Raw genomic sequence first — 25751 nt, 5'->3', positions numbered from 1 at the left:
AAAAAAATAAAACAAAACTTTCTCCAATACATAGACAGATAGATTGTCACCCTTCCATAAGTAAAAAGAATACAAAACCATCATTTAATTGTATGAGGATTAAATAACTATTTTCAACTTTTAACATATGCATTTGGGTTTGGCCTTCCTTGACAAGTAATTTGGCACAAGTGCCTTGACCTACTATGGCCAAAACATGGGTCATATCTTATTCAGCTGATTCTCTCAACTACGTAGGAACAACAATAGATTTATTCTTAGACCCAACACAAACCTTCCAATATATATACCTCATACAATCTCCAATAGTAGCACAACATCATTCTAACATTTCAGTAAGCAATTTGAACTGCTTGTTCCTATTATCACCATGGTTGCCAACATCCAATTCCATCATATTACTCTAGCTTTGATCTTCTGCTCGGCATTATTGGCTTTTCAAGTCACATCGCGCACTCTACAAGATGCGAGCATGTATGAGAGGCACGAGCAATGGATGGCTCGCTATGGCAGAGTTTACAAAGACCTCCAAGAAAGGGAGAAGCGATTCAAGATATTCAAGAAAAATGTGAACTACATTGAAGCTTCTAACAATGCCGGGGACAAAGCTTACAAGCTAGGCATTAATCAATTTGCTGACCTCACAAATGAAGAGTTCACATCATCCAGAAATGGATTCAAGAGCCACATGAGTTCCTCAATTGAACGGACCACTTTTAAATATGCAAATGTCACTGCAGTACCAAACACTGTGGATTGGAGACAAAAAGGAGCAGTGACTCCCATCAAGAACCAACAACAATGTGGTAAGTTTTCTAATATTTCATTCAATCTCACAAAGTGACCCATCAAACTCTTCTTCCTACTTTTGAATTTATAACTCACACTTAATTTGTCTTGTAGGATGTTGCTGGGCATTTTCTGCTGTTGCAGCAACCGAGGGAATCAACAAACTGAAGTCTGGAACTTTGATTTCTTTATCCGAACAAGAACTTGTGGATTGCGACACTAAAGGTATCGACCAAGGTTGTGAGGGCGGCCTAATGGACGATGCATTCAAATTCATTATTCAAAATGGCGGACTAACGACTGAGGCCAAGTACCCTTATAAAGGTGTTGATGGAAAATGCAATACAAAAGCAGCAGCCAACCATGCAGCTACCATTACTGGCTACGAAGATGTCCCCGCCAACAACGAGCAAGCACTGAAAAATGCAGTCGCTAATCAACCTGTTTCTGTGGCCATTGATGCTAGTGGCTCTGATTTCCAGTTCTATAAAAGTGGTGTCTTCACTGGAAGCTGTGGAACTGAGTTAGATCATGGTGTCACTGCCGTGGGTTATGGAGTCAGTGACGATGGAACAAAATATTGGTTAGTTAAGAACTCATGGGGAACTGAATGGGGCGAAGAAGGATATATCAGAATGCAAAGGGATGTAGATGCCTCAGAAGGACTTTGTGGCATAGCAATGCAAGCTTCTTACCCCACTGCTTAGAAACCAAACTTGATTCTTCTTTTCCTATACATACCTAAACTTTTTACTTCTACGTACATATATATATCTACATACATACATGTTGCATATATTGTGGTTTCTTTGACCAGTTGTAACATCTGTTCTCAACCTCTACCTGTCAATTATGAAAATATGGAGAAAATCATTTGGTTTCCCTATAAAAAATCTCCATTTTATATTTATATTAAGAAATTTAACACGTTATCTACACTAAACTAAAAATCACCGTAAGTCAATTCAGTTATCTATATGGAATAAAGCTCTAAGAAATTTTATTGGACTGATGCCATGATACCCACAAATAACACTCCACATACTTGTAAACATAACTGATCAGCTCATTTATAGTACGATATTACCTAATACGCAACATTCCTCATCCGCAAAATCTTTAAAACTAGAGAGAATTAATACAGATGTTCCATACTAGCACTCAAACAAAATCCACTCACTACTAGCATACAGGCTATTCTGAGCATTCTGAAATTGAATCAGCTCAAGAAAAAGCATCAACTGCTTGATGTTCTAGTTTCCAGACTGGCGCAACTCAGGACGGACAAAATCCGCATCTGGTGGGACTGAAATATCCACGGTAGGCCTCAGTTCAGCACATACTTCAATGGCTCCATGGACTGGATCTGACAAGAAGTTGCTGATCAGGTCCCGGTTAGTAGGCGCACCACTGTCTACTGCCACCAAGGCCTGCTGGGTTAGGATGTAATCGAATCTAGGAGCCCATTTCCTTGAACCCAACCTTGCTGTGGTTGAACAGTTATCAACCATGAAAGATACACCACGAGCATGCATGAAAGGGTTCAATGAATCAACAGACTCAATGACACTCTCATTGATGATTTCAGAGTAGGAATGCCCTTTCTTCCTCAAGATCTCAATCTGCAAATTTTTGTAATCATAAATTTAAGAAGCAAAAACACAAACTTTTGGTCTAATTCTCTACCCCATTCCCCAAGCAAAGATAATCAAGAAAAAATTAACACGAAGGATTCTTAAGACCCCAATAAAACTACATCCTTTGACAGTATGTGAAATATGGGTATTGTGCATATCAACCCCAAAAAAGCTAGCTAGAACAAGTACACAAACCTGAGCCATCATCAATGCCACATATACACCAGCAGTAAATGGATATAATGGCCCTAGATCACCTGCTGGCCTTGTAGATCGGACACGCTGACCAACTTTCCACATGCGGGTCTGATCAATTTTGCCCATGGGAAAGGCAGGTAGACCCTCTTTCTCCTGTAAAACAACCATAATTAAACTTTTGTTGCAGAAAGCAAGGTAAAAGGAATAAACTACCATTTCGGATCATGAAAGATTTGATCGCTGATAATTATAACCATGAAAGACGTAAAGTAGAATAACTCAATAGTCAATACCCATCAAAGGATGGGTTAGTTCGACAAAACTACCCAATGAACTACTCATTTTGGATAATTTTGTCGAACTAACCAATCTTTGACGAGTATCAAGTTAGTTTACATTTTTCATGGTTAGAATTGCTAGTGCTCAAATCTTTCATGGTCAGAAATGGTAGTTTCCTCGAAGTAAATGTGCACTTACATAAAAGCGACGCCCAGCCAAAACAACACTGCGAATCTCGCTACAACTAGCTACATCCTCGTAGCACTCGTACAAAATCTCCATGCAGGGATAATATGAAGCACTATATGCCGTCTCGAATTCTCTTTTTTCATCTTCAGATAAAGAATTGTATACAGCCAACATGCCCTGTCCAAGACAAAAAGAGCAAAACAGTCATGTCACAATGCATAAGCGCACTTCAGATGCTCAAAAAATCCAGCAAACAAGAAATCAAATCTAAATGATGAATAAAAAAGAAGAGAACCTTAGTTGATATGATTTTAGATATGATTCCTGTTATGGACTCAACAGTGTTCTTATAAGCCAGATCTTCACTCATTCCATTTTCAGTGTACCTCCTAAACAAGGACTCCACAATTCCATGAACAGCACCAAGTAAAATGCCTATAAGTGAAAGGATAAATTAGATAGACAATCTTCAAGGAAAAATCAAGGTGCTGGAGGAAGATATTCTCACCTCTCTCTCCAAATATGTCACTCCTGTATTCCATCTCCAATGTAGTCGCAAATGTGAAGGGAGAACCAAGGGCAACAGACCATGCCAAAGCAATATCAGTAGCCCGGCCATCGACATCCTACGTGCAAAGATAATTGGCTCACCCCATTAAAAAATATATATTTTTGGGGGGGGGGGCAAATACAGAATGAGAAAGATATATATACCTGGTGGACTGCAAAACTTGAATTAATTCCAGCACCATTTATCTCTTTGCCTTGAACATAGAGCCTCCTCACTGAAGGACCCATCCCCTTTGGACATACAGCAATTACACTGAAGTGCTTGGGAAAATCAATTCCCAGTGACTGTAAATGCCCAAGAAGAAACCCATGGGACAATCCAAGTATGCTGCCTGGCTTCATGTGCGAAAATATTTTTTCATAACTATCTGCCTGCAAAATGAAGGAAAATATTGAAATCACTTTAGAATCAAAGCAACATAACTTATCTGCTCTTACTTGAAAGTCAGGTAAGTCCATTAAAATGGTTCCGATGGTCCATATACTTATCTACTTTATACTATATAAGTAACAAATAACAACATGCAGTTTAGGGAATCGAAGGCGTCACATAATATAACTATAAAATTTGGGATAACACATAATACTAAATAACTTTATCATTAGAAAAGCATAGCAACAGATGAAAGAGAATAAATACAGAGAAATATAAGCAGTCCTAGCACCTAGAGAGTCCAAAATTTCTGTAGTTCTGACTTGAATCGACAAACCTGTGCAGCATCTGAAATTAAGAGCAAGACAAGATCACTGCCTGAGATAGTATCCCATATGTCACCTAGAGTTCCATTTTCCTCACTGAAACCAGCTGCCCGAGCTTCATTAAAGGAACTAGAACCTTTCCTGAGTCCAATCTGTGTTTTGTTAAATGGTACATGTTAACATAACTAGGGGTAAGAAAGAGACAAATGAGTCAAAATTATTTACAAAGTTACTTCAATGTTACAGCCTATTGACTATACGTTACGACACAAGAATGAACCAAAAAAGCAATGGAACCCAGAATCACCTTAACCACTATGTCAGACTTTGCTTCAGCGAGTGAGTCCCGAAGATTCTGGGCCTGTGCAGGTCCCTGGTAAGGTAGTGAAAAGTTAGTAATCATATTGAAATTATGAACCATGACATGATGGGTTACAAAGAAAATGTATACACTGGATGAAGCATCCAAAAGTCCAACCGAACTCTCTAAACTTAGAAACTTCCCTAAAAATAAAAGTAAAAAAAATAAAACAAAACAAAACAACGTAATTTTCATATAGCTAATCAACTACAATACAACCAGACTGCTGATGATTTTCGAGGGAAGAAGAGAGAAGACAGCAATAGCGGGAAAACTGATTTTCTATGATAAAGGTGTTTATGTCATTTACTCAGCTTCTTCACAACCAAACAGACCAAATACAGAACTGTCCTTACTCCTTAGTGCATGAAATGAGAAAAATTTGACACAGATTTCGTTCGCTAACTGGATTACAGAGCCCAATGATATATACACTAGTTTTTATAGTCAATTAGTTATACAAGAACTCCAACAATACAACAAAAACCATGAAACCAGTAAAAACCCACGTGAACATTTTATATTTTAGAAAAAGGCTAAATCCACGTTCATAAGCTTTATTTATTTTACACATTTCTGAAGAATCTTCTAATCAATAAAAATAAATAAAATTTCCACTTTGTATACCTGTGAACCCCATCCGATAACACCAATCTGCTTAATCCCCTTGAAAGCATCCGGCAACAAATGAAACAAATCTCTCCCTCCTTTCACAATGTACTGCAACAAATCAACCATAACCGCCAAAAAAGTTAATTTCTCAGTCACATAAAGAAACTTAATATAAATAATTTTTCTTCCTTCAACAAATACCCTAATTCAAAAATAAATATGAAAATTCTAAGAAATGAGAAACAGAAATGCGAAAAGAAATTCAAAAATTAACTCAACAATAAGTAAGAGAGAGACCTCATCGTGTCCAGCGAGGCTAATCTTCTCCTTCTTGAAGATAGAAGTGTTGAAATCAAGCGAGGCAGGGAGAGAAACCGCCGGCGCCGACGAAACCATTTTAGCAGCGAGGGCAGCACCGTTGACGTGGCGAGCAGCGAGGGGTCTTGGAGTGAGGTTGTTAACGGAGAATGCGAGACCGTTGAAAACGGTTGGAGTAGGGGCTTTGGTTAAGGGCTTAGCTGCTGCTAGTGCTATGGTGTTTGAAGAAGCGGCAGCAGCAGCCATTGACAAAGTTTGTAAGAAGAGCAAGCGTGCGAGAGAGCGGAGAGATGTAATGAGCTTAGTCTCTATACTGTTGACACGTAGTGGACTGGCTAACGTGCGCCCTGATGTACTGGTTTAATGTGGGCCAAATTCTTTATTAGGTTTTGCATGTGAACCACATGTTTATCCTTACATGATATGATGGTATGATGATATTATTATATTATTTTGGCTTCTTGCTTGGTTATCCTTACATTAGTACAAATATAAATTTTAGGAGTCAGTGATGTTATGTGTACAAGTTTTCTTTGTACTTAAGTTTAAGGAAGTTGGTGTAAAGTCTAGTAAAAAAAAAAAAAATAAAATAAAATAAAATATATTTTTTGTTTTTGAAGTTTGTTAAAAATTTTAAAAATATCTATAAGTTTTAATTTGTTTTAATTTTGTCTCTAAAATTTTCGATTTACATCAATTTTATCATTATTATTAATTTTTTGATAATTAATATTTTTCTTTCCAAATATACCACTTGCTTGTTATACTTATCATCATCATCATCACAATCCACTGTCTTTCTTTCTTTCTCTTTTTTCATCCTCACCGTCATTTCCTCCACCATCATTATTATTGAGTAATCACTGTCAACCTCTTCTTTCATCGTCACCGGCCAAACCCCCCATTCTCCTTCTTTCTCTTTTCTTCTCTGACTCTCCATTTCTATCACCACCATCTCCGTTAAGCCTCAATCTTCGATGACCACCAACCTTTTTCTTCTTCTTCGCACAAACCCAACAACAACGAAGCCATCGCTCTTCCTCCTTCTTTGTTAGCAAACCCAGCCTCATTAATTATTAGTACTAGTTGGGTTAATACCTTTTTTTTTGTTTCCAGATTTCACACAAAGCAAAGCAAAATCCTTTTGGTGTCACACCAACCTGAAACTCTAACCCCAACAACAAAGTTTCTTCCTTTCAATATTACTCGGACTATGCCTCATTGGAAAATTAATAACACAAAAATTAAATGACAAAGAACCAAACATGATCCATTTCAACACACTTCTTCTCATTTCTCAAAATGCCAACATCCAAAACAAACAAATTTATCGACCATGATCATACTCCAACCTCCTCCCCTCTCCCAAAAAAATTAAAAAATAAAAAAAAGAGAAAATAAGAAGAAGAGGAGGATGAGAAAAAAGACCAATCTTTAAACACCTGCATCATCAAAAAGTATGTTTTTTTTAAACTTCATTGTTGCGCAAAAATGCATACTTTTTGAAATTTCAATGAACATATTGAGAGTGAAAAGTGGTAAGAGCATTGCTAGAGGGATCCTGCGAGAAGAGCTCCTCCAAAAACCGGTTCCATAGAACCTATCCCACATCTCATTCTCTGTTTGCTAACAGAGAAGGAGGAAGAGCGATGCCTTCGTTGTATCTAAGTTTGCGCGAAGAAGAAGAAAAAGGGTGGTGGTCATCGAAGATTGGGGCTCAACGGAGATGGTGGTGATGGAGATGGAGATAAAGAAAGAGAGACAGAGGGTTGTGATGATGATAGGGGTGGAAAGGACGGTGAAGATGAAAAGAGAGAAAGAAAGAGAGACAGAGGGTTGTAATGATGATGATGATGATAGGTATAATAAGGGAGGGGTATATTTGGAAAGAAAAATATTAATTATAAAAAAATTAGTAATAAGGATAAAATTGATGTAAATCGAAAAGTTGAGGGACAAAATTGAAACAAATCAAAACTTAGGGATATTTTGAAATTTTTAGCAAACTTTAGGGACAAAAAGTATACTTTACCCAAAAAAAATGTATATATGTTATTACTCCTTTTTTTGTGTTTTTTGTAGTATATAAATTTTTATTGGAGAGTACAAAAATTTATTAATATATTACGCAAATTTTTAAAACATAATATACAAAAAGAGGAAGAAAGACAAAAATTCAGCACTTCAATACAACAGTTTAGAAATTTCATCAATGATAGAAGGCTAGTAGAGATTGGATATGAAGGAGATAAATACACTTGGAGTAATCGCCAATTTGAAGAGAATCATATCAAGGAGAGATTGGACAGAGCTCTTGTTACAAATGAGTGGAGAAGTGAATTTCCAGCAACCACTCTTGCACACTTATCCGATTTGGGTTCGGACCATAAGGCCATCCTTCTTAACACGGGTGGTGAAGAAATGAGGGTAAAGAAGATGTTCAAGTTTCAGGAATGATGGTGTGAAAATGAAGAGGTGATTAGCTTAATTAAACAGGTATGGATAACAAATATTCATGGGTCTCCAATGTTTAAGCTAGCTGGAAAGCTGAAGTGTTGTAGACATTCAATTGTATAATGGCAGCAGGACTCTGAATCTAATTCAAGAAAGAAAATTCAGATTCTCAAAAATTAGATAGAATAAGAAATGTAAAAAGGAGTTCAGGCGGATGGGAATGCTATCTGAATCTTAGAAACTGAACTAGAGGAGGCGTTGGAGGAAGAAGAGTGGTATTAGAGGGAGAAGTCTAAGGTGCAATGGCTCAACTGGGGCGATAGAAATACCAAACTTTTTATTTCAAGTTTCAAACGAGGAACCGGAAAAATAGAATAAAGGAGTTGGAGGACGAAGAGGGAAATATGACAAAGGAACCGGTAGAAATAACGGAAGTTACACAGAAATTCTTTAAAAATCTATTAACAATAAGTTGTCCTAGAGATCCGATTGTCGAATTGGATAGAATACACCAAAAAATAAATGCAGCTACTAGTAGAATGCTGTGTAGGCCAGTAATTGAAGAAGAAATTAAAGCAATAGTTGTCTCCATCAACCCTTTTTCGGCTCCGGGAGATGATGGATTCATAGCAAAATTTTTTCAATTCTTTTGGAATACAATAAAGGGAGATGTGACAGCGGCTATTAGACGCTTTTTCTACGGAGGTAAAATTTTGAAAGCTTTTAATCACACTCACATATGTCTCATGCCTAAGGTGCTGGCCACTAATTCTATGAAACAAGTTAGACCAATTAGTATTAGCCTTTTTTCTATAAGATCATATCTAAAATTCTGGTGCACAGGCTTCAATCAGTTATGAATAGACTGATCAGTGACTCTCAAAGTACTTTTATAAAGGACAGGTTAATTAGTGATAATATACTAATTGCATACAAATTCATTCATTTTCTCAAAAATAAAAGGTATGGAGATTATGATGTGGCATTAAAGCTGCATATGAGCAAGGCTTATGATAGGGTGAAATGGAATTTTGTTTGGAAGGTGATGAAGAAGCTAGGTTTCTGTGATCGATGGATGAAGTGGATTGAGGAACTTGTGACGATGGTATCTTACTCTATTATTGTGAATGGACAACCTCATAGTTATTTTAAACCATGTAGAGGATTACGACAAGGTGATCTTCTATCTCCCTACCTATTTTTGTTTTGCGCAGAGGGACTCTCTCATCTGCTCCACAAAGAAGAACATAGGCTAAAAATATCTGGTTTGAGACTCAATCAGAAGTGTTCCACAATCAATCATCTTTTCTTCACAGACGATTCAATTCTTTTTAGCCAAGCTTTAGAAGTAAAGTGCTAGAGATTGCTACAGGTCCTATAGACTTCCGAAGAAATTAGTGACCAAAAGGTAAACTTGGACAAATCATCAGTCTTCTTTAATAAGAACACACCAATTCTAGTCCCAGACCATTTGATGGAGATTCTCCTTGTCCCTCTGGTTGGAAATCAAAACAAATATTTGGATTTACTGGCAGTGATTCAGATATCAAAGAAAGAGACATTTAACTATATTAAAGATAGAGTGTGCCAGAAGCTCATCCACTAGAAGAGGGCTCTATTATCTTCTAGTGGATGCGAAGTACTTATTAAGACAGTGGCAACGACGATACCCGTATACACTCTAAGTTGCTTTAAATTACTGGAGACACTAATTGAAGAGATTCAGAGTACTCTAGTTTTAGTGGGGGCAAAAGAGGTCAGAAAATATGATGCAGTAGATCAGATGGAGGATTTCTTGCAGACCAAAAATACAAGAGGGTCTCAACTTTAAAGATTTGAAGGCTTTTAACCTTTGCCATGCTCGCAAAGCAAGGTTGGAGGTTAGTTTCCAGACCTAATTCTCTCATAAGTAAAGTGTTATAGAGCAAATATTACAGATATTCAAGCTTCCTAAGAGCATTATCAAGGGTTGGAAGAGTATTATCAAAGACAGAAAAGTGCTAGAAAAAGGTATACTATGGAAAGGAAGAAGGGAATTTAACATCAGAATCCGAGAAGACTGATGGGTGAAGGATTATGTTTCAATTACTCCTATTACTACCACTGCAACGAATGTTAATCTGGAATGGGTTTCACAATTACAACATTCAAATAGAAGATGGAATCAGAACTTAATTCAGACAACTTTCAATCCAGAAGTAGCTACAGCAATAATCAACACTCCAATTCATGAGACAGAGGATAGATTTACCTAGATGTTGGAGAAAGGGGGCTGATGAGCGGATATTTTATACGTTTTTTGGGGGTAATTTCATGTAGATTTTAGTGTGTTTTAGTTAGTTTTTAATATATTTTTAGTAATTTTTTAGCAAAATTTATATTTCTGGAGTTTACAATGAGTTTGTGTATTTTTCTGTGATTTCAGGTATTTTCTGGCTGAAATCGAAGGAGCTGAGTTAAAATCTGATTCAAGCTAAAAAAGGACTGCTGATGCTGTTGGATTCTGACCATCCTGCACTCGGAATGGATTTTTTGGAGCTACAGGAGTCCAATTGGCGCGATCTCAATATGTGTTGAAAAGTAGACATCCAGGGCTTTCCAGCAATATATAATAGTTTATACTTTGCGCGAAGATAGATAACGTAAACTGGCGTTCAACGCCAGTTCCATGTTACAGTTTGGCGTTCAGCGCCAGAAACAGGTTGCAAGTTGGAGTTCAACGCCAGAAACAGGTTACAACCTGGCGTTCAACTCCAGAAACAGCCCAGGCACGTGAGAAGCTTAAGTCTTAGCCCCAGCACACACCAAGTGGGCCCTAGAAGTGGATTTCTGCACTATCCATCCTAGTTTACTCATTTTCTATAAACCTAGGTTACTAGTTTAGTATTTAAACAACTTTTAGAGACTTATTTTGTATCTCATGACATTTTTAGATCTGAATTTTATACTCTTTGACGGCATGAGTCTCTAAACTCCATTGTTGGGGGTGAGGAGCTCTGCAGCGTCTCGATAATCTATTTTCCATTCAAACATGCTTGTTCCTATCTAAGATATTCATTCGCGCTTCACTATGAAGAAGGTGATGATCCGTGACACTCATCACCTTCCTCAATCCATGAACGTGTGCCTGACAAGCACCTCCATTCTACATTAGATTGAATGAGTATCTCTTAGATTCCTTAATCAGAATCTTCGTGGTATAAGCTAGAATTGTTGGCGGCATTCATGAGGATCCGGAAAGTCTAAACCTTGTCTGTGGTATTCCGAGTAGAATTCTGGGATTGGATGACTGTGACGAACTTCAAACTCGCGAGTGTTGGGCGTAGTGACAGACGCAAAAGGATCAATGGATCTTATTCCGACATGATCGAGAACCAACAGATGATTAGCCGTGCTGTGACAGAGCATTTGGACCATTTTCACTGAGAGGATGGGAAGTAGCCATTGACAATGGTGACACCCTACATACAGCTTACCATAGGAGGAGCCTTGCGTGTGTAAAGAGGAGTACAAGAGAAAAGCTGAAATTCAGATGACAAAGCATCTCCAAAACTCCAACATATTCTCCATTATTGCACAATAAGTATTTATTTTATGCCCTTTTACTTTTTACATTTGAACTTTAAAAACACTGTTGTTGGCATCCTGACTAAGAATAATAAGATAACCATAACTTGTTTCAAACCAACAATCTCCGTGGGATTCGACCCTTACTCACGTAAGGTATTACTTGGACGACCCAATGCACTTGCTAGTTAGTTGTGCGAGGTTGAGAAGAATTGTGATTTTCAATTTCGGGCACTAAGTTTTTGGCGCCGTTGCCGGGGATTGTTCGAGTTTGAACAACTAAAGGTTTATTTTGTTGCTTGGATTAGGAATAATTTATTTTTGTTGCTATAGAGTCATTAAATCTTAGTCCTTTATTTTCTTTTCAAAAATTTTTCAAAAATATTATTTTTCCTTATTAATTTTTAATTTTTATGTGACTTTAGTTTTATATTTTAAGTTTGGTGTCAATTGCATATTTTATATTTTCCTTTAAATTTTCGAATTTGTGTTCTTTATTCTTCCTTGATCTTCAAGTTGTTCTTGTTTATTTTTCTTGTTTGATCTTTGGTTTTTCTTGTTCTATATCTTTTCTTGTTTTTCTTGTGCTTTTTCAAAACATTAGTTTTCAAAAAATTATTTTTAGTTATTAAAAATACCTTTTTAAAACACGTTACATTTATAGCTCAATTGGCTAGAGCGTTGGTTTATGTTCTTGGTAATTGGATATCTTCGTTTTAAAATCTTTTTCAAAAATAATTTTTCTTTGATTGAATCTTGTGCCAAACTTTAAGTTTGGTATTTTCTTGTTAATTTTCTTTAATTTTCAAAAATTTATTTTGGTCTTCTAAAAATTTTAAGTTTGGTGTTCTTTCTTTTGTTCTTGTTGTTCTTGTGATTCTTCAAGGTGTTCTTGAGTCTTTCTTATGTTTTGATCTTAAAATTTTTAAGTTTGGTGTTCCTTGGTGTTTTTCCTCCAAAATTTTCGAAAACAAGGAGCATTAGATCTAAAAATTTTTAAGTCTTGTTGTGTCTTTTGTGTGTTTTTCTCTTTTATCATAAAATTCAAAATTAAAAAAAAATCTTTTCTAACTAATTTTAAGCCATATTTTCGAATTTTTTTATATAAAAATTCTGATTTCAATTTCAAAATTTTTCAAATCTTATCCTTTTAAGATTTAAAAAAAAATTAATTATATCTTTTTCAAAAATATCCTAACCACTTTCTCTCTCCTCACTTTTTCGAAAATCTTCATAAAATATTTTTAAATTTTTTTTTATTTTTTTTATTTTTTTTATTTTATTGTCGTCTTTATTTTATTTTATTTTATTTTATTTTATTATTTCAAAATTTTTTATATATAATAAAATAAATTCACATCATCTCCCTTTCTCCATTATGGACTTAAGTGGAAATGAACAGTCCAGAAGGACTCTGGGGTCATATGCTAACCCCACTACTGCTTCATATGGGAGTAGTATCTGTATACCCTCCATTGGAGTTAGTAGTTTTGAGTTGAATCCTCAGCTCATTATCATGGTGCGGCAAAGTTGCCAGTATTCCGGTCTTCCACAGGAAGAACCTACAGAGTTTCTGGCACAGTTTTTATAAATTGCTGACACAGTACATGATAAGGAAGTAGATCAGGATGTCTACAGATTGTTACTGTTTCCATTTGCTATAAAAGACCAAGCTAAGAGATGGTTAAATAACCAACCTAAGGACAGCATAAAGACATGGAAACAGCTATCAGAAAAATTTCTGAATCACTATTTTTCTCCAAAACAGATGACATAGCTAAGGCTGAACATCCAAGGCTTCCAACAAGGAGATAATGAATCACTTTATGATGCCTGAGAGAGATACAGAGAGATGCTAAGAAAATGCCCCTCTGAAATGTTCTCAGAGTGGGTGCAGTTAGACATCTTTTATTATGGGCTTACAGAGAAAGCTCAAATTTCTCTAGACCACTCAGCTGGTGGATTTATACACATGAGAAAGACAATTGAAGAAGCTCAAGAGCTCATTGATACAGTTGCTAGAAATCAGCATCTGTACCTAAGTAGTAAACCTTCCATCAACGAAGAGGCTAAAACAGTAACTGCTGAACTCAGTCCTACAGAACAAGTTACTGAATTCAATCAGCAACTAAATTTTCTAACAAAACAGCTAGCCGAATTCAAGGAGATACTACAAGAAACAAGAATGGCTAATATGAATATGAAAGTACAGTTGAAGAATACAGAACAACAATTATCAAAACAAATAACAGAAGAGTGCCAAGCAGTTCAATTAAGAAGTGGGAAAATATTAAATACCTCACTTCAAGATAGCAGGAAGCCAAGAAATGAGCAAACTAACCAAAATCCCTCTGAGAAAAGTAAGAGCCCAGAGAGGAATAATTCTGCTGCTCAAACGTCAGAGAATGGGTGGAAAGCTGGCGTTGAACGCCCAAACCATGCTCAGTCCTGGCGTTCAATGCCAGAAACAAGCAAGGAATTGGTGTTGAACACCCAAAAGAAGCACAGTTCTGGCGTTCAAACGCCAGAAACAGATAAGGAGTTGGCATCTAACGCCACTCCAGCTTCCACTCCTGGCATTCAAATGCCAGTGGGAGATCAGACACATACAAGTGTTGATAGAAACTCCTCTAAAAAGGCTTCTCAACCCACGGCTGTAGGTAATAAACCTACAGCAACTAAGGTTGATGAATACAAAGCCAAAATGCCTTATCCTCAAAAACTCCGTCAAGCGGAACAGGATAAGCAATTTGCTCGCTTTGCAGACTATCTCAGGACTCTTAAAATAAAGATTCCGTTTGCAAAAGCACTTGAGCAAATACCCTCTTATGCTAAGTTCATGAAAGAGATCTTAAGTCATAAGAAGGATTGGAGGGAAACTGAAAAAGTTTACCTCACTGAAGAATGCAGTGCAGTCATTCTGAAAAGCTTACCTGAGAAGCTTAAAGATCGCGAAAGCTTTATGATACCATGCACATTAGAAGGTACTTGTACCAAGTAAGCTCTATGTGATCTTGGGGCAAGTATAAACCTAATACCTGCATCTACTATCAAAAAGCTTGGATTGACTGATGAAGTCAAACCAACCCGGATATGTCTCTAACTTACTGATGGTTCCATTAAACACCCATCAGGCGTGATTGAAGACATGATTGTCAAGGTTGGGCCATTTGCCTTTCCCACTAACTTTGTGGTGCTGGAAATGCAGTGCAACTCTCATTCTAGGAAGACCGTTCCTAGCAACTGGCCGAACCCTTATTGACGTCCAAAAAGGGGAAGTAACCCTGAGAGTCAATGAGGACGAGTTTAAGTTGAATGTTGTCAAAGCTATGCAACATCTAGACACCCAAAATGACTGCATGAGCATTGATATCATTGACTCTCTGGTAAAAGAGGTCAATATGACTAAGAGTCTCGAATCAGAGCTAGAGGATATCTTTAAAGATACTCAGCCTGATCTAGAGGAACCAGAGAGAATAATAGAACCTCTGAAAATCCCTTAGAAAGAGGAGAAACCTCCCAAACCCGAGCTCAAACCACTACCACCATCCCTGAAATATACATTTCTGGGAGAAGGTGATACCTTTCCTGTAATCATAAGCTCTATCTTAGAGCCACAGGAAGAGGAAGCACTAATTCAAGTGCTAAGGACACACAATACAGCTCTTGGGTGGTCTATCAATGATCTTAAGGGCATTAGCCCAGCCAGATGCATGCACAAGATCCTATTGGAGGGTGACGTTAAGCCAGTGGTTCAACCACAGAAGCGGCTGAATCCAGCCATGAAGGAGATGGTGCAGAAGGAGGTCACTAAATTACTAGAGGCTGGGATTATTTATCCCATTTCTGACAGTCCCTGGATAAGCCCTATCCAAGTCATCCCTAAGAAAGGTGGCATGACAGTGGTTCATAATGAAAAAAAATAAACTGGTTCCTACAAGAACAGTTACAGGGTGGCGTATGTGTATTGATTACATAAGGCTTAATACAGCTACCAGAAAGGATCATTTTCCTTTACCATTCATAGACCAGATGCTAGAAAGACTAGCAGGTCATGAATACTACTACTTCCTGGATGGATATTCAGGTTATAATCAAATTGCAATAGATCCCCAAGATCAAGAGAAAACAGCATTCACATGTCCATCCGGAGTATTTGCATACAGAAGGATGTCATTTGGCCTGTGCAATGCACCTGCAACCTTTCAAAGGTGCATGCTCTCTATTTTCTCTGATATGGTGGAAAATTTTTTGGAAGTCTTCATGGATGACTTTTCAGTATTTGGAGACTCATTTAGCTCCTGTCTTGACCATCTAGCACTTATTCTAAAGAGGTGCCAAGAGACTAACCTGGTTTTAAACTGGGAGAAATGTAACTTTTTGGTGACTGAAGGAATTATCCTTGGGCACAAAATTTCAAATAAGAGAATAGATGTGGATCAAGCTAAGGTAGAGGTAATTGAAAAATTACCACCACCTGCCAATATTAAGGCAATCAGAAGCTTTCTGGGGCATGCAGGATTCTATAGGAGGTTTATAAAAGATTTTTCAAAAATCACCAAACCTTTGAGTAATTTGCTAGCTGCTGACACGCCATTTATCTTTGATAAGGAGTGTCTGCAGGCATTTGAGACTCTGAAAGCTAAGCTGGTTATAGCACCAGTCATCTCTGCACCAGACTGGACATTACCATTTGAACTGATGTGTGATGCCAGTAACCATGCCATTGGTGCAGTGTTGGGACAAAGGCATGACAAGCTTCTGCACGTCATTTACTATGCCAGTCATGTTTTAAATGACGCACAGAAGAACTACACAACCACAGAAAAAGAGTTACTTGCGGTGGTTTATACCATTGACAAGTTTAGATCTTATTTAGTAGGATCAAAAGTGATTGTGTACACTGACCATGCTGCTCTTAAATATCTACTCACAAAGAAGGATTCAAAACCCAGACTCATCAAATGGGTGTTGCTTCTGTAAGACTTTGATATAGAAATAGGAGACAGAAAAGGGACAGATAACCAAGTAGCAGATCACCTGTCCCGAATAGAACCAGTAGAAGGGGTGTCCCTCCATCTTATTGAGATCTCTGAAAACTTTTCGGATGAGCAACTCTTTGCCATCCAGGAAGTGCCATGGTTTGCAAACATTGCAAACTATAAGGCAGTGAGATTCATACCCAAAGAGTACAATAGGCAGCAAACAAAGAAATTGATTACGGATGCAAAGTACTATCTTTGGGATGAACCATATCTCTTCAAGAGATGTGCAGACAGAGTAATCCGTAGATGTGTACCTAAAGAAGAAGCACAGAAAACCCTCTGGTACTGCCATGGATCACAGTATGGAGGACATTTTGGAAGTGAGCGAACAACCACAAGAGTCCTCCAATGTGGCTTCTACTGGCCTACTCTCTACAAAGACTTCCGAGTGTTTGTACTTAATTGTGATAGTTGACAAAGATCTGGCAATCTGCCTCACAGTTATGCCATGCCTCAACAAGGGATCTTGGAGATTGAGTTGTTTGATGTATGGGGTATTGACTTTATGGGACCTTTCCCACCATCATACTCAAACACTTATATTCTGGTGGCAGTGGATTATGTATCCAAATGGGTGGAAGCTATTGCAACACCCACCAATGATACTAAGACAGTGCTAAAATTTCTCCAGAAACACATCTTCAGCAGATTTGGTATCCCTAGAGTACTAATAGTGATGGGGGCACTCATTTCTGCAATAAACAGCTTTACTCTGCTTTGGTTCGATATGGAGTTAGCCACAGGGTAGCTACTCCATATCATCCACAGACAAATGGGCAAGCTGGAGTCTCTAATAGAGAACTTAAAAGAATCCTGAAACGGACTGTAATTAAACGTAGAAGGGATTGGGCAAGAAGCTTGGATGATGCTTTGTGGGCATACAGAACAGCATTCAAGACACCTATAGGAACTTCTCCATACCAGCTGGTGTATGGAAAAGCCTGTCACTTGCCAGTGGAACTGGAACATAAGGCCTATTGGGCAACCAGATTCCTAAACATTGATGCCAAGTTAGCTGGAGAAAAACGATTGCTCCAGTTAAATGAGCTAGAGGAATTCAGACTCAATGCTTTCGAAAATGCAAAAATTTACAAAGAGAAAGCAAAAAGATGGCATGATAAGAAACTATCATCCAGAGTCTTTGAGCCAGGGCAGAAAGTTCTGCTATTTAATTCTAGGCTCAGATTATTCCCCGGAAAATTGAAATCCCGGTGGCGAGCTCCATATGTGATTACAAATGTGTCACCATATGGATACGTAGACCTTCAGGATAATGATTCTAAAAAAAAGTTCATTGTTAATGGACAAAGAGTCAAACATTATCTTGAAAGTAATTTTGAGCAAGAATGCTCAAAACTGATACTTGATTAAAAGCTCAGTAATAGTCCAGCTAAAGACAATAAAGAAGCGCTTGCTGGGAGGTAACCCAGCCATTTACAAGGCTTATTTGTTAATTAATTGATTTTTACAGGTTTATGTCAATTATCTTCAAGGTAAAATAGCAATTGATTGAGCTCACAGAGTTACAGAAAGATTCAGAGGATAAAACAGCAAAAAGAAGCTCACTGGTGCGAAAAAAAGCCAGTAAGAGCTGTTTTGGGTGCTGAACGCCCAAAAGAAGCACTCACTGGGCGTTCAACGCCAGTAGAGATAGCCATCTGGGCGTTAAACGCCAGAAAAAAGCATCTTCTGGGTGTTGAACGCCAGAAAGAAGCACCTTCTAGGCGTTTAACGCCAAATTTACAACGTCCTGGGCGTTCAGAAAAACGCCCAATGACAAAGGAGTTTTTGGCGTTCAACGCCAGCTAGAAGCAACAGCTGGGTGTTGAACACCCAATAGAAGCTACAATTGGGCGTTAAACACCCAAAACATGCAGTGGTTGGGCGTTTAACGCCAGGATTGTGGGGAGGAGATCAGTACCACAAAATAATGGGTCTGAGATCAGTGATCCCAGAAGTTAAATTCGATCTGAAAGAAGACTGATGAATATCTGAAGATATAGGAGCTGAAGCGCCAGAAGCTGTCTCTTGAAGGACCAAGCACCTCACAAGTTGAAGGAGCACCATCATCTCCCAAACCAAAGGTTGTTGAGTCCTAATCTTAAACTTAACTCTGTGATAGTTGTTCCTATAGGAATTTACCTTAAAAGTTATATATGAGTAGTAGTAATTAGTATATCTATTTTGATTTTATCTCCAATTAAGCTATGATTTATTTTTCTCATCATCATCAAACATGAATAAAATAGTAGATTTTTATAATAAACAGGCAATATTTTTTCAAGTTCTTAATAAGAAAAATTCTAATTATTTATATGTGGTGGCAATACTTTTTGTCTTCTGAATGAATGCTTGAACAATGCATATTTTTTATATTGAATTTTATGAATGTTAAAATTGTTGGTTCCTGAAAGAATGATGAATAAGAGAAATGTTATTGATGATCTAAAAAATCATGAAATTGATTTTTGAAGCAAGAAAAAGCAGTGAAAAACAAGCTTGCGAAAAAAAATGAAAAAAAAATATTTTGCGAAAAAAAAAGCAAAAGAGGTAGAAAAAGCCAATAGTCCTTTAAACTAAAAGGCAAGGGTGAAAAGAATCCAAGGCTTTGAGCATCAATGGATAGGAGGGCCCAAGGAAATAAATCCAGGCCTAAGCGGCTAAATCAAGCCGTCCCTAACCATGTGCTTGTGGCATGCAGGTCCAAGTGAAAAGCTTGAGACTGAGTGGTTAAAGTCGTGATCCAAAGCAAAAGAGTGTGCTTAAGAACTCTGGACACCTCTAATTGGGGACTCTAGCAAAGCTAAGTCACAATTTGAAAAGGTTCACCCAGTTATGTGTCTGTGGCATTTATGTATCCGGTGGTAATACTGGAAAACAAAGTGCTTAGGGCCACGACCAAGACTCATAAAGTAACTGTGTTCAAGAATCAACATACTAAACTAGGAGAATCAATAATACTATCTAAATTCTGAGTTCCTATGGATGCCAATCATTCTGAACTTCAAAGGATAAAGTGAGATGCCAAAACTGTTCAGAAGCAAAAAGCTACTAAGCCCCGCTCATCTAATTAGAATCTGAGCTTCACTTGAAACTCGGAGATATTATTGTTTCTTAATTTCTTTTTATCCTATTTTATTTACCTAGTTTCTTGAGGACAAGCAACAGTTTAAGTTTGGTGTTGTGATGAGCGGATATTTTATACGTTTTTTGGGGGTAATTTCATATAGATTTTAGTGTGTTTTAGCTAGTTTTTAATATATTTTTATTAGTTTTTGAGCAAAATTTATATTTCTGGAGTTTACTATGAGTTTGTGTATTTTTCTATGATTTCAGGTATTTTCTGGCTGAAATTGAAGGAGCTGAGTTAAAATCTTATTCAGGCTGAAAAAGGACTGCTGATGTTGTTGGATTCTGACCTCCCTGCACTCGGAATAAATTTTTTGGAGCTATAGGAGTCCAATTGGTGCGATCTCAATTGGGTTGGAAATTAGACATCCAGGGCTTTCCAGCAATATATAATAGTCCATACTTTGCGTGAAGATAGACAACGTAAACTGGCGTTCAACGCCAGTTTCATGTTGCAGTTTGGCGTTCAGCGCCAGAAACAGGTTGCAAGTTGGAGTTCAACGCCAGAAACAGGTTACAACCTAGCGTTCAACTCCAGAAATAGCCCAGGCATGTGAGAAGCTTAAGTCTCAGCCCCAGCACACACCAAGTGGTCCCTAGAAGTGGATTTCTGCACTATCCATCCTAGTTTACTCATTTTCTGTAAACCTAGGTTACTAGTTTAGTATTTAAACAACTTTAGAGACTTATTTTGTATCTCATGACATTTTTATATCTGAATTTTATACTCTTTAACGGCATGAGTCTCTAAACTCCATTGTTGGGGGTGAGGAGCTCTGCAGCGTCTCGATGAATTAATGCAATTATTTCTATTTTTCATTCATACATGCTTGTTCCTATCTAAGATATTCATTCGCGCTTCACTATGAAGAAGGTGATGATCCGTGACACTCATCACCTTCCTCAATACATGAACGTGTGCCTGACAACCACCTCCGTTCTACATTAGATTGAATGAGTATCTCTTAGATTCCTTAATCAGAATCTTCGTGGTATAAGCTAGAATTGTTGGCGGCATTCATGAGGATCCGAAAAATCTAAACCTTGTCTGTGGTATTCCTAGTAGGATTCTAGGATTGGATGACTGTGACGAACTTCAAACTCGCGAGTGTTAGGCGTAGTGACAGACGCAAAAGGATCAATGGATCTTATTCCGACATGATCGAGAACCAACAGATGATTAGCCGTGCTGTGACAGAGCATTTGGACCATTTTCACTGAGAGGATGGGAAGTAGCCATTGACAACGGTGACACCCTATATACAGCTTGCCATAGGAGGAGCCTTGCGTGTGTGAGGAGGAGTACAAGAGAAAAGCTTAAATTCAGATAACAAAGCATCTCCAAAACTCCAACATATTCTCCATTATTGCACAATAAGTATTTATTTTATGCCCTTTTACTTTTTACAATTAAACTTTTAAAAACACTGTTGTTGGCATCCTGACTAAGAATAATAAGATAACCATAGCTTGCTTCAAACCAACAATCTCCGTGGGATTCGACCCTTACTCACGTAAGGTATTACTTGGACGACCCAGTGCACTTGCTGGTTAGTTGTGCGAGGTTGAGAAGAATTGTGATTTTCAATTTCGTGCACCAGGGGCGACTTCACTGTTTCTTCGGGATACAAAATTGCCTTTAACTTCTATCACCCACCAACTGAATATTTGCTAGAACAATGCAAGAGAAAATACTTATAGAGGAGCATATGAAAAATTATTTGTCAACCAAAAATAAAAAATTTGCTCTAGAAATTGATGCATGGAGGACTCCCTGTGAAAGAAAGATTGAATGCTCGAATACAATCCATCAAACCCTGGTACCCAAAATACAATCGGTAACAAAACCATGCATAAGGAACATATTCTCAGAACATAATACAAGAACACTACAACATCTAAGCACTTATGACACATGATTTTACTTAAAAGACACGAACATGATAGCCATCTGTTGTGATGTAGGTTGAACTCATCGATGAACTCAGCCCAATGATCCTCGAAATCCTTAGCCGACCGAGAGTTTCATATAATGTGATTCAACTCAGCATTCAACTCTCTAAACCTAGCATAACCTCCAAGCTTATTCTGTATCTTTTTTGTTATATGCCATATGCATCAACGGTGGCGTGTATTGAGGAAGACCTTCTTAATTGCGCCAAACATAGACTTGCATTGGTCTGTGATGATGCCCTGCAGTACAGTTTCCATGCATTTTAGCCATTGTGTGAATACCCACTCAAAAATCGGGATCTCCTCGCTGCCTAGCAGAGCACAGCCTAGCAAAGTAGACTTGCCATGGTGGTTCACACCGATGAAAGCGGCGAACGGCATAAAGGAAGAACAACCACATTTAAAAACATCCAACTAATACAAAATAACAAAATAATTAAATAACGTGAATGAAAATACATTTTACCGATTTGTGCTATATGTGGTATCAAATGACACCACGTCTCCATAGTATTCATAAGACGCCCTACACTTTGCATTCACCCAAACTGCACTCGTAAACTTATAATCGTCATCCACATTCACTGCATAAAAGAAGTTTGAATTTAAGTCCTTCATTTGCATGAAGTAATTTAGCATCTCTTTGACATCTGCGTTGACATTTGTGGATCAGAGTCTTGATGAAATGTAATTCCTGATGTCCTTCTCTGAGAAGCCCAAGTTCGAGGCCCACTAACTTCATTAGCCAATGCTAGAAAGGTCTTGTTGGGTCGAATTCCCGCCTCATCATTAACCTCAATGATGCACTTCGCATGCATTGTCAACTCCCTATTCTCGTGGTAGTGTACTGCCTTTTTAGTTGAACACGGGTGCGAGTGATTTAGTTTAACCTTCAACAAGACCCGATCTTACTTTTCCCTGTCAAACTTTGCATATATTCTTGCTCTGCACCCCATAGCTGCAATTGTGTTCTTTTGTGTGGGTGCTTTGACACGAGACCCGCGGAAACCCTCCCGATTGCAATGAATAGATTGGTTGATCAATTGCTTTGTCATCCTGTCAAAATTTGTGACCCATATCTTACTTATGAAGCCAACTTTCTTTGCGTAGCTCGCATAAAAATCCTGGGCCAGCTTCAAATGCTCAAACCACATTCCAACTCTTGGTATTTCATCTTGAGCAAGGCAACTATGATCTGATAACTGCGAATCAGTTCAAAACAGACATCATTTGATGAACACGACGATTAATGGTCAATTCAAACATGTGATTAACGAAAAAACAACAACAAACTATAATATAAACCTCATCAACAAGATCCGTGTCATCACATCCCAACTCAGTAATGTCCGTACATTCTATAGCCTACAATCAAATATACATAAACTAAATAGATTCTATAATAAAATATCAACTAAATAGATTTTATTAATACTCTATTTAAAAATATCATAATAAAATGTATTACTATACATGAATTAAAAAAAATCATAACAATGAGACATATACTCATACAAAGTGCCACCTAACTAGTTAGGCTTATATTAATTATTTATATAGAGAATGCATAAGTCCATCACATATAAAATATAACTACACAAACTAAAAGAGAGCCTTCTACTATGCTGTCAAAAGTCTCATTATTAACTCCTATGGTTTCCTTACATATTTAGCCACGTTTGTTAGTGCATGCATAGAATGGGAGCATACGGATGGGGATTCTTAACATTCTAATCGCAACCTTGGGCAAAATTTTCTCATTTAACACTAAACATATATTGAAAATATTTCAGGGTAACATATTAAAAAGGTAATGTAACAATTTATTAGCTCTTGTAAATAAATTTCTATCTTCAACTTCTTTAGAACTTGAAGTATGGTTCATTGTAACAAGTTATAAAAACCTAACAAGCAAGCAAGTTGTAGCTAGTAAGTAGTAACCACTGACCAGCACGTAGTATTACGACATCCCACCGTTCTAAAAACGTAATTCTTTTTAAATAGAAAAAATTGAAACTAATTTTTTTAGGGAGCATTTAATTATATATTACACTTTCATTAGTTACTACATGGATGGACAAGAACACCATCCAAAATTTTGTAAAAGAATATCATTATGGGTTAAGAATGTTGAGCTTTTAATAACCATCTAATTTATATAAAAATAAACATACGTCCAAAAGAACCAACATACATTGGTTACCTTGTTAGATTGTTCACCTTCCCCGTCAAACGAATTGAGAAGGTTGTCGATTGAATGCGTGGTAATGTTGTCGGTGAAAGAAGCTGGTGCGAGACAAATAGGTTCGACGGAATTGGCCTCTATTGAAATAGCTGTGAGAGGTTACGTATGTATGAAACGGCAGCCATAACTCTCCCGTGTATTAAGGCAAATCAGTTAGAGACGATGAGGTGGCGATGGTGGACGCGGTAGGCTGCAGGGCCTGCACAGTGCGTGAACGCATTGACCTACGGTGGGCTGCACGGTGCACGGGTTGTGGGGAAAAATATTTTCATTACTTGGAGGGCTAGTCGGACGTTGGCACAAAGGGAGGCCACGTCGGCTGTGGGTGCGCGGCGATGGTTGGCTTCGTTGTGAGGAAGGTCCACCGAAAGTGAGAGAAAATATGGTGAGAGGAGAGGAAACGTGTAACTGTTCAGTATTGCAAAACCTGATTTTTTAAAATTTGAAAAATGGTTATCATTATAATTAAATTAATAAAATCATTAATTAAATTTAGGATTAATTTACTTTTTTAACTCCATTGTTCATATTGTTCACCAGTATTGTTGTTCACCTATACTTTTCCATATAATAATTAAGATGGTAATTGTTTATGTGAGTGTTTTATTTTTTGGGCATAACATTGGCCGGGTGACCTGACCCACACCAAGAGAAGAGAACCGAGTACAACTCGATTCACAAACAACCCATTTGTGCTGAACCCATGCCATAGTTGTTGCATCGTCTAAAGAATTGTTCCTGCGATACAACTACTGTGCAAATTGATCCGTTGAGTAAGGCAAGTACAGAGAGACATGGATAAGATGATGGCTCGAGTTAGGTAAGAGGCATCAATAAAAAATCAGATGGCGTTGCAATCCTCTTGTCGGCGGTGGTTTCACGGTATCCTCGACTGGGCGTTAGCTTGAAGACAAGGAGTTAGAGATTTGGTCACAAGGTACACTGCTCTTTGATTCTTAGAATTGGAGTGAGGTGGTAATGGCTTTCGTTGGTAGGAGCAGAATCTCCCCCAACAGCAGCGGTGATTGGAGGACCTATGGCAGAATAGTCTCCTTCTTCAATCTCAACGGCGATTTATGTAATGGAGCTCATATGAGAGGAAAATGCTGCTACACGCCTCCCTTTGGTCCATAGCTGCGCTGTTAGAACGTTGGCGGCATCGTTGCTGCTACCTATTGGTGATGGCTCCCCTGGTTGGAGATACCAATGTTGGGGAAAGAATCAGTTGTGGATGTTTCATTTGTGCATTACTAGTAGTATCATCCTTGTTTGGCAAAGAGCTATAGTTCCCAGCCTTCCTTCGTCATCTCTAACGGGTCACAGCAACACCATCTTTTCAATGGTACCTATACTATCAAATTACACTCACACTCCTCCAGTATTATCAATATCCATAAATAGACATACAGTAAAAAAAACTTTTTTTATCATACTTTACATCGTTAAGACACTTTCCTCTCTTAAATGCAACACTAACTATTTCAAACTACCATTCCACATGTCAACATTGTATTGGATAGTCAAAGAATAGCCATTCTTAAACATCAATATCATGGCCACGCACCAAAGACTTGGCCTTTTATATAAAGTTTAACCTTTAAACTTTACTACTGAAAATGTGTGGTTACAAATATTTTTGGACTATACATTATATATGCTTAAGATACATGCAATTATTTCCGTAATTCTGATGATGGGTGAAATGA

At 37.7% G+C, this 25751-nt stretch overlaps 2 protein-coding genes across 2 annotated transcripts; one reads left to right on the top strand and one right to left on the bottom strand.

Moving 5' to 3' along the window:
- Positions 1–326: 326 nt before the first annotated feature.
- Positions 327–1673, top strand: LOC130968261 (senescence-specific cysteine protease SAG39-like). The gene is made up of 2 exons (XM_057893439.1): positions 327–806; positions 904–1673. Exons 1-2 carry the CDS (start codon positions 371–373, stop codon positions 1494–1496), a joined length of 1029 nt encoding a protein of 342 aa, XP_057749422.1. The 5' UTR covers positions 327–370; the 3' UTR covers positions 1497–1673.
- Positions 1674–1758: 85 nt separating this feature from the next.
- On the bottom strand, positions 1759–5963 carry LOC130968260 (ketol-acid reductoisomerase, chloroplastic-like). The gene is made up of 10 exons (XM_057893437.1): positions 5632–5963; positions 5350–5442; positions 4669–4734; positions 4373–4513; positions 3807–4034; positions 3601–3718; positions 3388–3527; positions 3102–3269; positions 2622–2777; positions 1759–2411 (listed from the first exon to the last, which is right to left on the bottom strand). Exons 1-10 carry the CDS (start codon positions 5896–5898, stop codon positions 2043–2045), a joined length of 1746 nt encoding a protein of 581 aa, XP_057749420.1. The 5' UTR covers positions 5899–5963; the 3' UTR covers positions 1759–2042.
- Between the last annotated feature and the right edge of the window lie 19788 nt (positions 5964–25751).

This window comes from Arachis stenosperma, chromosome 3 (genome assembly GCF_014773155.1).
Source record: "Arachis stenosperma cultivar V10309 chromosome 3, arast.V10309.gnm1.PFL2, whole genome shotgun sequence".
In the NCBI taxonomy this organism is placed as follows: Eukaryota; Viridiplantae; Streptophyta; class Magnoliopsida; order Fabales; family Fabaceae; genus Arachis; species Arachis stenosperma.
Note: the sequence above shows the minus strand (reverse complement) of the source record. Positions and strands in the feature narration are given on the sequence as shown.

Excerpts from the sequence above, each read along its gene's own strand:
- LOC130968261 (XM_057893439.1), top strand. The coding sequence starts at position 371 with ATGGTTGCCAACATCCAATTCCATCATATTACTCTAGCTTTGATCTTC. Across the intron at positions 807-903 it reads CAAGAACCAACAACAATGTG|GATGTTGCTGGGCATTTTCT; the intron begins GTAAGTTTTCTA and ends TTTGTCTTGTAG.
- LOC130968260 (XM_057893437.1), bottom strand. The coding sequence starts at position 5,898 with ATGGCTGCTGCTGCCGCTTCTTCAAACACCATAGCACTAGCAGCAGCT. Across the intron at positions 4,735-5,349 it reads TTATCGGATGGGGTTCACAG|GGACCTGCACAGGCCCAGAA; the intron begins GTATACAAAGTG and ends CTACCTTACCAG. Across the intron at positions 3,270-3,387 it reads CTAAAATCATATCAACTAAG|GGCATGTTGGCTGTATACAA; the intron begins GTTCTCTTCTTT and ends TGTCTTGGACAG.